A 13,519-nucleotide genomic window follows, 5' to 3' on the forward strand; every position below is an offset into this window, starting at 1 on the left:
CTGACTGTGTGGCTAGCACTAGTTTCACACCTTTTTACTCCCACCGGCAGCCCTCAGGTCAGTCACACCCTACATTGGGACATAATGGTGTCTGTTGGACTTTGTCTACAAGGGAAGGAACACTTTAAATGCAAGGGGAAAAAAGTGCCCCACGTGCCTCCCTGAGGTTGGCAGTGGTGGTGAGGGTGGGCAGCATCTGGGAGAGGCCAGTTCTCCACCAGAGTCTTGGCTGCTGCACTCCTGGGGACTCCCAATTTCCCAGTTTTTGCCATATGTATTCCTCCTGTAGACACTGTTGCTGTGTTGGGACTCACATAACTCTCCCAAAGCTAGCCAATCACAGCTGCCCTCAGAGAAGTCATTGATAGGCACCACTCAATACTGTGACAGACTTTATTATCTTAGGCTCCAAATCACTGCAGATGGTGACTGCAGCCATGAAATTAAAAGACGCTTGCTCCTTGGAAGAAAAGCTATGACAAACCTAGATAGCATATTCAAAAGTGGAGACGTTACTTTGCTAACAAAGGTCTGAATAGTCAAAGCTATGGTTTCCCCAGTAGTCATATATGGATGTTGGTGTTGGACCATAAAGAAAGCTGAGCATGGAAGAATTGATGCTTTCGAACTGTGGTGTTGGAGAAGACTCTTGAGAGTCCCTTGGACTGTAAGGAGATCCAACCAGTCCATCCTAAAGGAAATAAATCCTGAATATTCACTGGAAGGACTGAGGCTAAAGCTCCAATACTTTGGCCACCTGATTTGATGAGCCCACTGATTAGAAAAAGACCCCGATGCTGGGAAAGATTGAAGGCAGGAGAAGGGGACGCCAGAGGATGAGATGGCTGGATGGCATTACCGACTCAACCAGCAGGAGTCTGACCAAGCTCCAGGAGGAGATGGTTAAGGACAGGGACGCCTGGCGTGCTCCAGTCCCTGGGGTCGCAGAGTCGGAAACGACTGAGCGACTGAACAACAATACAAAGGACAGTGGATCGCCCGGTGGCTTGCAGACATGTTACCTCCCACCCCTTGCCCTAACGCCCTTAGACGAGTCTCTGGTTTAAGCGCAACCTGCCTCTTCGCATGTCCTCGGCTGCCTGCTACCTTCTAGGAAGACACCCGGACATGTCAGACGCGGTTCAATACGCTCAGCGGCTCGAGAGCTGCCCAGAGCTGTGCCTCTTAATTTGCCCGCTGACCGCTGCCCCTTCTGCCTCCTGCCCCACTTCTTCGTGGGGTGGAGCTGCTCCAGGATCACCTCCAGGTCCTCCCACCGGCATATACAGACGCCCCGCAGAAAGAAAGAAGGGCCCAGGGTCCGCCAGGTAGGGTCCACGTGGCCCGCTCGCGCCCAGCGATTTCCGTTCTCTGCCCGAGGGCACGCGGCATTTGATGCCAGGTGGAAGGAGAGCGCTGGCTTGGCGCACACGCTGCCATCCGGAGGGCGTTCAGAGACAGGTTTTGCAATCCTTCGGCTGGCGTGCGAGCGGCTACCCGCCTTAGGCGGCCGGCCAGGCGCGCGGAACCCCGGGGAGCCCGCGGCTGGTGCGCATGCGCGGGTCGGGAGGGGCGGGGTTGGGCGGGGCTGGGAGGTGCTGACGTCGATCCGCCGGCGACCCCCACCCCTCCCTCTCCCCTTCCCGGGTTGGCCCCGCCCCCTCCCTGGGAGGACGCCCGGACGGAACCGATCGCGGCTGGTTTGAGCTGGTGCGTCTCCATGACGACACGCGCGGCGCTATAAGTAGCGGCGCGGCGGCGCGCCGGGCTTTGTCAGTTCCCCCTCAGCCTCCGCCGCCGCCGCCCCTCTGCCAGCGCTCCGGCGCCACCTCGGGCCGGCAGTCCTCCGCGGGAGGGAGCGAGGCGGCGGGCGGCCGGGCGAGCGGCTGACGGGGGCGGCGGGGCGGCCGGCGGGTCCTTCGGCGCGAGGCGGCGGCGCGTTGTCTCCATGGGGTTGGCCCGCCGCGCCCCTGCGCTCTGAGGTAAAAGAGGGGTCGCGTCCGGGCGGTAGGGAGGCCGGCGGGCGGGCGGGCGCGGGTGAGGGGCGGGGGGTGCCGGCCACGTGTCTCGGAGGCCGGAGCATACCGGGCCCCTGGAGCTGCGAGGACACGTGGTCGCAGAGCCCGGCCCGTCGGCTCTGGGGGTCCCGGGTGGAGCCGAACCCCGACCCCTCCCGGCTCAAGGGCAGCCTGGCGCTGGAACGGCCCAGGGTTCACCTTTTCTGAACCACGTCAGTGAGGGTTTTCTGAGCCGGAAGCTCTTTGAGGAGCTCGATCCTTCAGCCGCTATTTTTTTTAAACCCATGTGGTGGTCTGGCAGCAGGTGCAGGAGGCGAGCCCGGCACAAGTCTCGGGGTGCCGGCCTCCCGTGCACGTGCCGTTCCGCCGTGTTGCCCTGGAATTTCCTTTTTTTTTTTTAGTTTTTTTTTTTTTTCCTCTTGCTGTGTGTACAGAGCGAATCGCCCAATATAGAAAGCCACTCAGATCGCTAGAGCTGAGATAGATAACCCGTGTGTAACTGATACTGCTCGGCCGGACTTAGAAATGTTGACGGAATCTTTGACTTGGTGATTTAGGAAAAGTCCTTAAGATCAGACGAACGACGACTAAGACGTAGGAGCCAGTCACAAGATTTTCCCCAAACGGCCGACTTTGAGAATCCGAAATAACGAGGGAAGATGTAGGGAGCAGAACCTCTTAGGAGTGTCTAGTAGGGAGGACAAAATGAGCTAATTTCATTCAAACCTAAAATTTAATCGATTTGTAAAATTTCCAGTTGCGGTTTGACTTGGTACCTGTCTAACGTTTTCCAATTGGCAAAAAATAATTTCATACCAGAGAAGGACCATGTTTTGCTAATCCATGTCATTTTAAGTAACGTAGCCATATAGAAAAAACACCCAAAGGTGTTCTAGGGTGAACTTTGTCTATATCAAAAGTTACTGAAGTAAAGCTTTGAAAGATACAAGGAAGCAAAATACTTAATAGTGGTGTATTTCAGAGAAATACACACTTGTAAATTTAAGCCTGAAGGTTGTCTTTTTTTTGTTTTAAAGACCCTAAACGCCCCAGTCTATCACTGGTGAGCCTATTTAAATGTTACTTATGTAGACAGAATGTGTGTGCTGGCTGTCTGTTCCCTTCCCCTAAGGGCAAATTAGGAAACTAGGAGGTTGACAAAAGCCAGCAAGTCACATTAGATCAAGTCTTGCAAGTTCTCCCATGCATGGGTTTGGATTTATGGCAGGCTCGTCCCCCTGGGCCTCTCATAGTGTCCCATGCCAGAGCAAACCCAGCCCGGAACCATTGCCTGGCCTCTGCCAGTAGGCTGCAGGCACTGAAGTGGGTTGCACAGTGGAAGAGATGACCTCCCTATCAGAGATTAAATAGATTAAAATAATAATTTTAAGGTAACTCATTGACCAATGTCACATTTCGTGAATGCCAAGGACAGTGGCTCTGATGGTTAAATGAGCTTTATTTTTGTTTATTCAGAAATCCTTGTTTGCTACTTTTTGCAATTCATAGTTGAGAATGACTTCCAGGTGATTAGCATTCATAGCCAATCATGTAAGTTAGAGTGCCTGTGAGGATAGTTGGGATTCCCAGAATCCCAAGTAGTTTAGTAGGCAGCGCTGGTTTTAGAATATCGATTGCCATTCAGATACAGCAGCTGTAATACATTCTGTTGATTTTTTTTAATTGCATTTTTTAAAAAAAATACATGGCTAGCATGAAAATTCGCTCATTTCTGAGGAAAATTTAGAGCACTCAGTAAATTGATAACAATGCCTGTTGGTCACTAAAAGTTCTTCTGTATAAGACTTAGCAAATGTAGGAAATAGCGAGGTGTTTATATGGCAGCTTTGCAAAATTGCTATCATGGTGTTTTAAGCTTCTAAAGAAAAACAGGTCTGAAATAAAGTAAGCTAACTGTCATGAAGCTTTTTCCCTCTCAGTGGACTGAGTGCAGGAAAGTTTCTGAAACCTGTATTCTGCATTTTAGCAGGAATGTTTGGAGTGCCTTTTTTGAGGTGGACAGAACTATATATGGGCTTCCTTGGTAGCTCAGCTGGTAAAGAATCCGCCTGCAACGTGGAAGACCTGGGTTCCATCCCTGGGTCGGGAAGATTCTCTGGAGAAGGGCATGGCAACCCACTCCAGTATTCTTGCCTGGAGAATCCCATGGACAGAGAAGCCTGGCAGGCTATAGTCCATGGGGTCACAAAGAGTCAGACACGACTGAGTGACTAAGTACAGTACTATATATGGAAGTTGAGTGTGAAAAACTCTAGTGTTGAATCTGTGAGGTCCTCATTCCATTGAGATTTATAGAACCATAGGACTTAAACCTAGAAATAATGGGATTTCCAAACCCAGGGAGTGAGCTGTCTAGAGGGTGCTTTAGTAGCCCTGCTTCTTGTGTGTGTGTGTGTGCTGTCAATACCTGATCTTCCAATTTAATGTGTTCTGAAGGTGGATAGCAGATTGTGTGTTGATCGAACATTTCCACTGCTGTACGGAGAGCCCACGCATCTTCGGTGGACTTGGAATTCCTGGAGAATTGCCTTTGTGAAAAGTTGGCATAATCCCTTTAAATTCCATCTCTTACGTTTTCTACGTAAGTATTTGTGATTGTTGCAAGTTTATCTTAGGAGTTACTAAGTATTAATAAAACTTCTGAGTAGATTTGTCTGCCCTATTTGCAGTTTGTTGTGTCTCAAAAAGACATCAAGAGACCATGAACAGCTTTAGTAATGAAGAGTTTGACTGCCATTTCTTGGATGAAGGCTTTACTGCCAAGGACATTCTGGACCAAAAAATTAATGAAGTTTCTTCTTCCGTAAGTATATATGAAGTCTGTGCTGGTAGTGCAGCTTTGAGAATATTAGGCAGATGAATGGGAAACTTCAGAGGGGTCTTATGGAAATGTCCTGTTAGAGAATTGGGAATTTAATTGGCTGTGGATCCTCCAGTGACAATTGTGATTATCATGTCCATGATTGACTAGGGTTCATGAGAACGGTGGGCAAGTGAAGGGAAGGCTGTGCCTTGGTCACATCTGTTAAACTGCTGATGGGTCTTCTGTAACTACTCTTACTGCAGGATGATAAGGATGCCTTCTATGTTGCGGACCTGGGAGACATTCTGAAGAAACATCTGAGATGGTTGAAAGCTCTTCCTCGGGTCACCCCCTTTTATGCAGTCAAATGCAATGATAGCAGAACCATAGTGAAGACACTCGCTGCCATTGGGACAGGATTTGACTGTGCCAGCAAGGTGAGCAAAAGCAGCAGAACTCAAATGATGTCTGTAATGGCCCTCCCAGCAGGGCAGATCAGAATTGCTTTCTTTGAGCAGAGGGTGCTAAAGAGAGTGGACATGGGCCAGCTTTTCCATATATTAGCTACATGTGTAAATACCTCTTCTTTTTCAGACTGAAATACAATTGGTGCAGAGTCTCGGGGTGCCCCCAGAGAGGATTATCTATGCAAATCCATGTAAACAAGTGTCTCAGATTAAGTATGCTGCCAATAATGGAGTCCAGATGATGACTTTTGATAGTGAAGTCGAGCTGATGAAAGTTGCCAGGGCACATCCAAAGGCCAAGTAAGTTATTCCATTTGAGGGCGGATCAGATATGGGACGTGTATAATGTGAACAAATTCAAATTTCCAGTTGTTAGATTTCCATACTAGTAAATTATCTGTGTACTGAGTTAAACCAAATTAGACTCAGACCACAAGGTATCAGAGCCAAGGAGTCTTATTTTAACCACGGCTGTAGGTGATCTTGTGTCGGTGGGAAATTTGATATACTTTTCTTGCTTCTAGGTTGGTTTTGCGGATCGCCACTGATGATTCCAAAGCAGTCTGTCGCCTCAGTGTCAAATTTGGTGCCACGCTCAAAACCAGCAGGCTTCTTTTGGAACGGGCGAAAGAGCTAGATATTGATGTCATTGGTGTCAGGTGAGATCTTGGTGATGGCAGGGATGGAGATGAAGTATTAGACAATGCAAGTTTTATAAGTCTTCTCCTACCATAAATAGTTATTTCCAGAAATAGTAAGAAATAGTGTATTTTTTTTTTTTTTTTTTTTGACACCAGCTTCCATGTGGGAAGTGGCTGTACTGATCCTGAGACCTTTGTGCAGGCCATCTCTGATGCCCGCTGTGTCTTTGACATGGGCGTGAGTATCTGTGAGCCCCATGTGTGAGGAGGGGGGCAGGGATGGCATTAACTAGTCCCAGTTCTAGAATTGACCTTTGTAAAACTCATCTCATATTACATATTTAACCTTAACCTGCTGCATACGTTTTTCATGACTTGTTAATCTGGCTGATGGACTTAATTTTCTTGACTCTAGGCTGAGGTTGGTTTCAACATGTATCTGCTTGATATTGGTGGTGGCTTTCCTGGATCTGAGGATGTAAAGCTTAAATTTGAAGAGGTAATTTATAACAAAATTACAGTCTGTAGCTCTTAGCAGGTTCCTTTTTGAAATATTTCAAAACTTATGTGTTACAACTAATCACCAGAAGGGACTGTACAAACATGAAAGTAAATGTCTTTGTGTGGTATTTTGAATGACTTGGTCTGGTATTTTGAATGACTTGGTCTGGTATTTTGAATGACTTGGTCTGGTATTTTGAATGACTTTTGTGCTATTTAAAATTGTGTTATGTTAGTTAATTAGTCTCTCAGTTGTGTCCAACTCTTTGTGACACCATGGACTGTAGCCTGCCAGGCTCCTCTGTCCATGGAATTCTCCAGGCAGAAATCCTGTAGTGGGTAGCCAGTTCCTTCTCTGGGGATCATCTCGAGCCAGGGATCAAACCTGGTCTTGTGCGTTGCAGGCAGATTCTTTACTCTCTGGGCCACCAGGGAAGTCCTGTATTATCTTACTAGTTTTCTAAAATAAAATGAGACAATATTTTCAAAAGTCTTAAGAAAATTGAGGGCTGTCACTGTGGAGTTAAGAGAACCTGCTGACTTTAGTACATCATTTGCTAGATTTTGTGCTTCCTTTACTTAGAACGTTGTTTTTTAGTCATTGAAGGTAAGCCATTATATGCTACTTACTTATAAAATCCATACTTAGTTAAAATTTATGTGAATAGGAAGAATACAGAGTTTACCTTGTTAGTATATATTTATATGTTAGAATTTGTCCCATTGCTTAATAAAATCATACCATAACATCTTATTAAAGAGTAAAAGGTCTTGAGGGGAATCAAAATGAAACCACAGGATATGCAGACTGGTTTTCAGGGAGGTGTTTATCTTTTGCTGTTTGAAGATAAACCTCTGCTGATGGCAGCTCTCAGTGTTTTTGATGTGTTTCAAAGCGCTGCTCCATGTGAGTTCCCCTTGATGACCAATTGCTCTTTTCTGTCTGTCTCTGGTAGATCACCAGTGTAATCAACCCAGCACTGGACAAGTATTTTCCATCAGACTCTGGAGTGAGAATCATAGCTGAGCCGGGCAGATACTATGTTGCATCAGCTTTCACGCTCGCAGTTAATATTATTGCCAAAAAACTTGTATTAAAGGAACAGACAGGCTCTGATGGTAGGTATCAAGATTGAATCATTGCATATATATACTGAAAGTTCGTACCTAAAATTGGTTAAGTGGTAATTGAGACTATTTCTGCTTTTCTAATTATTTTCTTCTTTTTTTAAATTTGCTTTTCTAGATGAAGAGGAGTCTAGTGAACGGACATTCATGTATTATGTGAACGATGGAGTATATGGCTCCTTCAACTGCATTCTTTACGACCACGCGCACGTGAAGCCTCTTCTGCAGAAGGTACCTTCCGAATGTGTCGTAGACACCAGTGGGAAGATGACTGGTCAGAACAGGTGTAAGCAGGTGTGTTTCTCTGTCTCAAATGTAGAGACCCAAACCAGACGAGAAGTATTATTCATCCAGCATCTGGGGACCGACCTGTGACGGCCTGGACCGCATTGTTGAGCGCTGTAACCTGCCCGAGATGCATGTGGGCGATTGGATGCTCTTTGAGAACATGGGTGCTTACACTGTTGCTGCTGCTTCTACCTTCAATGGATTCCAGAGACCCACCATCTACTATGTGATGTCAGGGCCAACGTGGTTAGTGACAGTGTGTGTTTGGTTCTGATAAGAATTAGGTACCTTCCAGGGTTGATTATGCTTGTTCTTGTCCAATAGAATTAAGAAATTGCTTAGGATTAAATAATAATTATTTTTTGTTTTTCTTCCCATATTAAGAATATATGCTTTAGAAATTTTGGAATAATTACAATGAAAGGAAAATTCCTCCAGTAATAATGACGTATATAGTTGAAGAATTTTAAGGCACAGTTGATTTAGAAAAGGCTGGTCAGTCTATTTCTGTACCTAGAGTACTTTAACTAGTGCATGTGACTTGTGGTTTCCTTCTTAACAAAAAGATGGTTCTGAAGAAATGCTTGCTGTAGTACTCTATTGAATTGCTTCCTGATGACATAGTAACCAGAGATGTAAACAGGCTCGTGAATAAGTTACTGTGTCACACCCTGTGCAGCCGCTCGGTTAGCGGTGACTCAGGGTTTCTGACTGCCGCCTGTCTCCTGCAGGCAACTGATGCAGCAGATCCGGGCCCAGGACTTCCCGCCCGGAGTGGAGGAGCCGGACGTCAGTCCCCTGCCCGTGTCCTGTGCCCGGGAGAGCGGCATGAAGCGGCACTCGGCAGCCTGCGCTTCCACGCGTATTAACGTGTAGATACCACTCTTGTAGCTGTTAACTGCGAGTTTAGCTTGATTTAAGGGTTTGGGGGGGGACCATTTAACTTAATTACTGCTAGTTCTGAGATGTCTATGTGAGTAGGGTTGGCACAGGTGCACCAATGTGGAAGACTGGGAGATGGGGTCACACTTATCTGTGTTCCTATGGAAACTATTTGAATATTTGTTTTATATGGATTTTTATTCACTTTTCAAACATGCTACTAAAGGCTTCAACTGCTGAGCAAGCGTTTGTGGCTTGTGTATCAGCAGGGTAGGCCAGAGGCTTAGTGTTGTGACCGGTTTTAACAAAAAGGAATAAAGGATCTTGACATAACTTGGCATTGGGAAGTTTTTTACGGTGTATTCATTTCAGGCGGCTCACTTGAGCTTGTGTTATAGGTGGGAATTTTGTGTTTTTTTCCCTGTAGGCTGAGAAAATTGCCCCAGAAGACTGAGGAGTTGACCCATTCTTAATATTTAAAAATCCGTGGAATACTTTTTTTCTGTTTTGACATTTTTATTTCAAGTCTGAATCCTGGAGAAAGTCTGCTGTGGCGTCTCGAAGAGTAGTGAGGGCATCTAACCCCATGACGGGAGGAAAAGGACAGGCGAGACCGTGGGCAGCCTCAGCTGTTAGTGGTTGCCCACCCTGGATGCTGACTGAGCTTGGTACACCAGAGCCCCTTGTTAACTAAGTGGTCTTTGCCTGTCACAGCAGCTGCCTAGGCGAGGTACACAGGGCCCTCTGAGCTTTGCCTCCAGAGACCAGTCTCATATTTTCACCTTGACTTCACACACAGGAAAAGGTACAGTTACAAACTAGCTTGTTACAGAGTTGCAGCTCTTCATCTGACCTTGGCCCTTTGTATTCTCTTTTACCCTACACCTCAGAAAAAGGGTGCCAGGCTCTCATTTAAATTTCCAAGACGGGAATTGTGAATCCCTGCCGTAGCTCTGGACAGGAGGGCAGGCCACGTAAAAGCCAGAGTCTCTCAAGTCTCTCACCGGCCCCAGTCCCTGCAGGTGACATCGAGTATCTCGCCAGCTCTGGAGGAGGGACATGGGGAGAATAGCACACAGGCACAGACAGGGAGGCTGCAGCGTCTTGCTTCTCAGGGGCTGGATTAAGTACTTTTGATGCTATTAGTACCTTTACCAAAGAGTTGAGGGGAGTGACTTAGTAGTTTCTGAAAAGCTGCTTTCCCCCAGGCCTGAGTTCCACCTGGACACAGCACACTGATGCCTGTTGCCTCCTGGCTGCTTAGCCAGACTAGGCCTTGGCTCATCACCACTTCTGGTGTCCTTGGACCTGAGAGCACTGCTCTAGTTGGCAGACCACTGAGTGAGACCTCTCAGGAGCCACAAAGAAAGTAGGTCTGGCGAAGTCTGGGCGGAAGAGGCAGAAGAACTCTCTCAAGTGAACAGTCTGCCCCACTTCCTGTGAGCAGATCTTGTCTGGGTCCTCAATCTGCCCACTAACGTTCAAGATAGAGGAATTGATGTTCTGTGTGGATTAGTGCCAGGAAGTACAAGCTAGACACCAAGGTTTTGGTAGTCTTCCTTTCAGAAGTTAGGAATAACAAGGTACCTTAGTGACAAGCGCTGATTATGGATTGAAAAGAGAGGGTTTCCCCTCAAAAAGTAGGCTGTACTGAGGGCTTAGGAACTGCTCTTCCCTCACTTTAGGTAAAGTACAGTCTGACCAGCCAGCCAGTGCCGGTGGGGACGGAAGTTAGTCGCAGGAGGTCCCATGACAACCACACCACAGCCTCTGAACCTGGCTCCTGAGGGTTTGGTGAAGCCACTTGGAGTCTATGGTGACATGGCCTGGGCTTGCTCAAACGACCTCACCTGGCCCCTACACCTGGGCGTGAGCATGCGAGTTTGGCAAGAGGATGGAGAGCTCAGACAGCTGGGTGGGTGTCAAACTACCTCTGGGACCCTCTTAGAAGGTTCTAGGTGGCAGTGCAGACTAAAGATGGTACTGTCCGTCATTTGCAGACACTTCTAGACCTTGGTTTGAAGTGGACAGCTCAGGCCTCCATAAGGTGTTGACACGGTGCTGGAGTCCCCACACAGGCCCCCACTGGGAGGGGCTCCTGGTCCAAGGTAAAGGCAAGCCAGGCAGGTCTTTATTCGAGTCACTTGGGGGCGTCTCAAAACGCAGATTGCTGGGCCCACCCCAGACGGGACAGGGGCTGTGGGGCAACAGGTTACCCCCTGGGAAAGTAGAAGGTGCTGATGCTCCTTGTACCACAATAAACCCCAGGTGTAAGTTTTCACTGTGGCGGATTAGGCCACGAAGCTATTAGAAGAAAACATTTGAAGTAAAAAATGTAGGAGGCAAAGGGGAAAACACGCATAGAAGTAGCCGATTTTATTCATAATAAAAGTTCCAATAAATCAATAAAAGAGGAACAATGCTTTAGAAAGTGGGCAGAAAACTTTTTTTTCACAGAAAACTTGGAACAAACCTTTAGAACTATGAGAATCTCAGCCATCAGTTTGGCAAAGATAGAATTCACTCCCCCGGCTGGGTAAGCAGGCAAGCTCAGCCATAGCAGATGGGAAGGCAAGAATATGAATAATCTCGAGGGAATCTGGCAATTTAAAAAATTATCTAGGCTTTCCTGGGGGCTCTGTGATAAAGAATCCGCCTGCCAGTGCAGGAGACACATTGATTCCCTGATCTGAGTAGATCTCACATGCCGCGGGGCAGCTGAGCCCGTGTGCCACAACTGCTGAGCGTGTGCTTTAGAGTCTGGGAGCCACAGCTACTGAGCGTATGTGTGCTTCAGAGTCAGAACCACAACTGAGCCCACATGCCCTCGAGCCTGTGTGTCACACGAGAAGTCACTGCAGTGAGAAGCCCATCTCACTGCAACTAGAGAAAAAGCCGGTGCAGCAATGAAGACCCAGTAAAGCCCCAAACAAATGCACAATTAAAAAAAGAATCCACGTTTTCTTTGCCCCAACAATTCTAACTTGTAAGAAATCTCGGACATGGCCACTTACTAGACTTTTCCTTGTGACAGTGTCTGTACAGCACATATGAGAAGCAAATGTGTGTTCACCAGGAGGGAACCATTGAGATGATCACTGGGACACAGCCGCTGCGAGATGCAGGGCCCTGCCAGAGCTGGTGGGGACCGTGGGTGTGTGGTGAGCTACTGTCTGTGCAAAGAGCAAACCAAACTTTGTGCACACGCATACCTACCTGCATATACAGAAACTTGGAAGAACTGACAAAGAGACGTAGCAGGAAAATGGAGGGCCTGAGGAGGCGAGTGGAGACTGACATCATACGCACTTTTACATGTGTCTATTGCTGACTTTAAAGGAATTATATAAAATATGCCTCCCAAGTGAGGAAACAGAGAAAAAATCCTGTTATGTGGCTCCTGTGCTCATGAGCTGCTAAACAAGGGCCGGCGAGCTTGGTCGGGGTCTTGGGTGGGCTTAACCAAGGCCTCCTTGGCAACTTTTCAGGGTGAGGGGTCTCTGACTTGTGCCCACCCAGCTCCGGAGGCTAATGGAGACATCAGAGCCCCTGGGGATAAGGACTTTACCCCTACCTCTCCCTTGCCCCCACCCCCGCCAGGGTGGGGCTCTCTGCCCCATCTGGAGTCACCCCCCTGGGGCCAAGGTCAGACCTGAGTCTGCACCTAGACCAGCCTGCACTGCAAGCCAAGCCAGAAGCCTGCGCACAGACCACTGTCCAGGCCTTCGACAGCCCTCTCTAGCCTCCCAGCTGACCATCCTTGGTGCTGCACAGGCTCCACTCAGCCTGTCCTCTGTAGCCCTGTGCTCCTCGTACCCCTCATAGTGACCCCGAAGATGGTGACCTTGCATGTCTATGCAGACTCCATCCCTCTCTATCAGGTTTTCTTAGGTTACTCTATTTGCTGGCTGGTCACCCTGTTATTTTATGTGACAACCCAATCAACAGGGATTCCAAGTCCTGGGCACCAGGAGCCCAGCTGCACCTACTGTTTGCTGTGTGTCTCACGGAAAATCCGGTCACCCCTGGGCCTCAAGCTCCTCACCTGTCAAATGGGGCAGAGAGAGAAAGCTCAGATACACATCTGGCCCCAGAGGTTCCTAAACCAGGCTGGGGGGTTTGCGAACTCAAGCCTAGACGGCCCTCCCAGCCACGGCCACCAGAGGGCAGCAGCTCCTCGTGCTCGAGACTCCTCTGCAGTCTTGCACTGCCACCAAGCTGTCAGGTCCTGCTTCCTTGATGGCTCAGTGGTAAAGACTCTGCCTGCCAATGCAGGAAACGTAAGAGATGCACGTTTGATCCCTGGGTCGGTAAGAGATGCACGTTCGATCCCTCAGTCGGGAAGATCCCCTGGAGGAGGGCATGGCAACACACTCCAGTATTCTTGCCTGGAGAATCCCATGGACAGAGAAGCCTGGTGGGCTACAGTCCATGGGGTTGCAGTGTCCGACATTACTGAGTGACTAACACTAACATTTAGCCACTCAACAGATGCCACTGGTAGAGGCCTGACTGTGACAGGAGGGCTGTGGGCACTGGAACGTCGCCCAGCTCAGAGGGAGATCCAGGGCCAGCCACACCGGGTATCTAGGCTCTGAGGCTCCAGACAGCTTGTCCTGGACCAGGCTGCTTCCCCGAAATCTTCCTGAGCACAGGTGAAGCCCCCCAAGGTGAGCCCAGCCCTCATTCCTGTCTCACACCCAGGGAAGAGCTGGTGGTCCCCCCATAGCCTTTGTTCTCACCTCCTGTCTGTACCAGGTGGGTGATGCC

At 48.4% G+C, this 13,519-nt stretch overlaps 1 protein-coding gene and 1 non-coding gene across 2 annotated transcripts; both read left to right on the forward strand.

The window, feature by feature from the left end:
* The first annotated feature begins 1,772 nt into the window (after window positions 1-1,772).
* On the forward strand, window positions 1,773-9,089 carry ODC1 (ornithine decarboxylase 1). The gene is made up of 12 exons (XM_040224933.1): window positions 1,773-1,982; window positions 4,476-4,620; window positions 4,709-4,842; window positions 5,106-5,279; window positions 5,437-5,609; window positions 5,834-5,968; window positions 6,107-6,188; window positions 6,366-6,449; window positions 7,408-7,570; window positions 7,698-7,810; window positions 7,899-8,113; window positions 8,599-9,089. The coding sequence occupies exons 3-12, from the start codon at window positions 4,741-4,743 to the stop codon at window positions 8,741-8,743; spliced, it is 1,386 nt and encodes a 461-aa protein (XP_040080867.1). The 5' UTR covers window positions 1,773-1,982; window positions 4,476-4,620; window positions 4,709-4,740; the 3' UTR covers window positions 8,744-9,089.
* On the forward strand, window positions 3,224-3,356 carry LOC120852355. The gene has a single exon (XR_005718535.1). It is a non-coding gene; the product is annotated as a small nucleolar RNA SNORA42/SNORA80 family (small nucleolar RNA).
* Window positions 9,090-13,519: the final 4,430 nt, after the last annotated feature.

This window comes from Oryx dammah, unplaced genomic scaffold (assembly GCF_014754425.2).
Source record: "Oryx dammah isolate SB20612 unplaced genomic scaffold, SCBI_Odam_1.1 HiC_scaffold_25, whole genome shotgun sequence".
Taxonomy (NCBI): Eukaryota; Metazoa; Chordata; class Mammalia; order Artiodactyla; family Bovidae; genus Oryx; species Oryx dammah.

Excerpts from the sequence above, each read along its gene's own strand:
- ODC1 (XM_040224933.1), top strand. The coding sequence starts at position 4,741 with ATGAACAGCTTTAGTAATGAAGAGTTTGACTGCCATTTCTTGGATGAA. Across the intron at positions 5,280-5,436 it reads GATTTGACTGTGCCAGCAAG|ACTGAAATACAATTGGTGCA; the intron begins GTGAGCAAAAGC and ends CTTCTTTTTCAG. Across the intron at positions 7,571-7,697 it reads GGAACAGACAGGCTCTGATG|ATGAAGAGGAGTCTAGTGAA; the intron begins GTAGGTATCAAG and ends TTGCTTTTCTAG.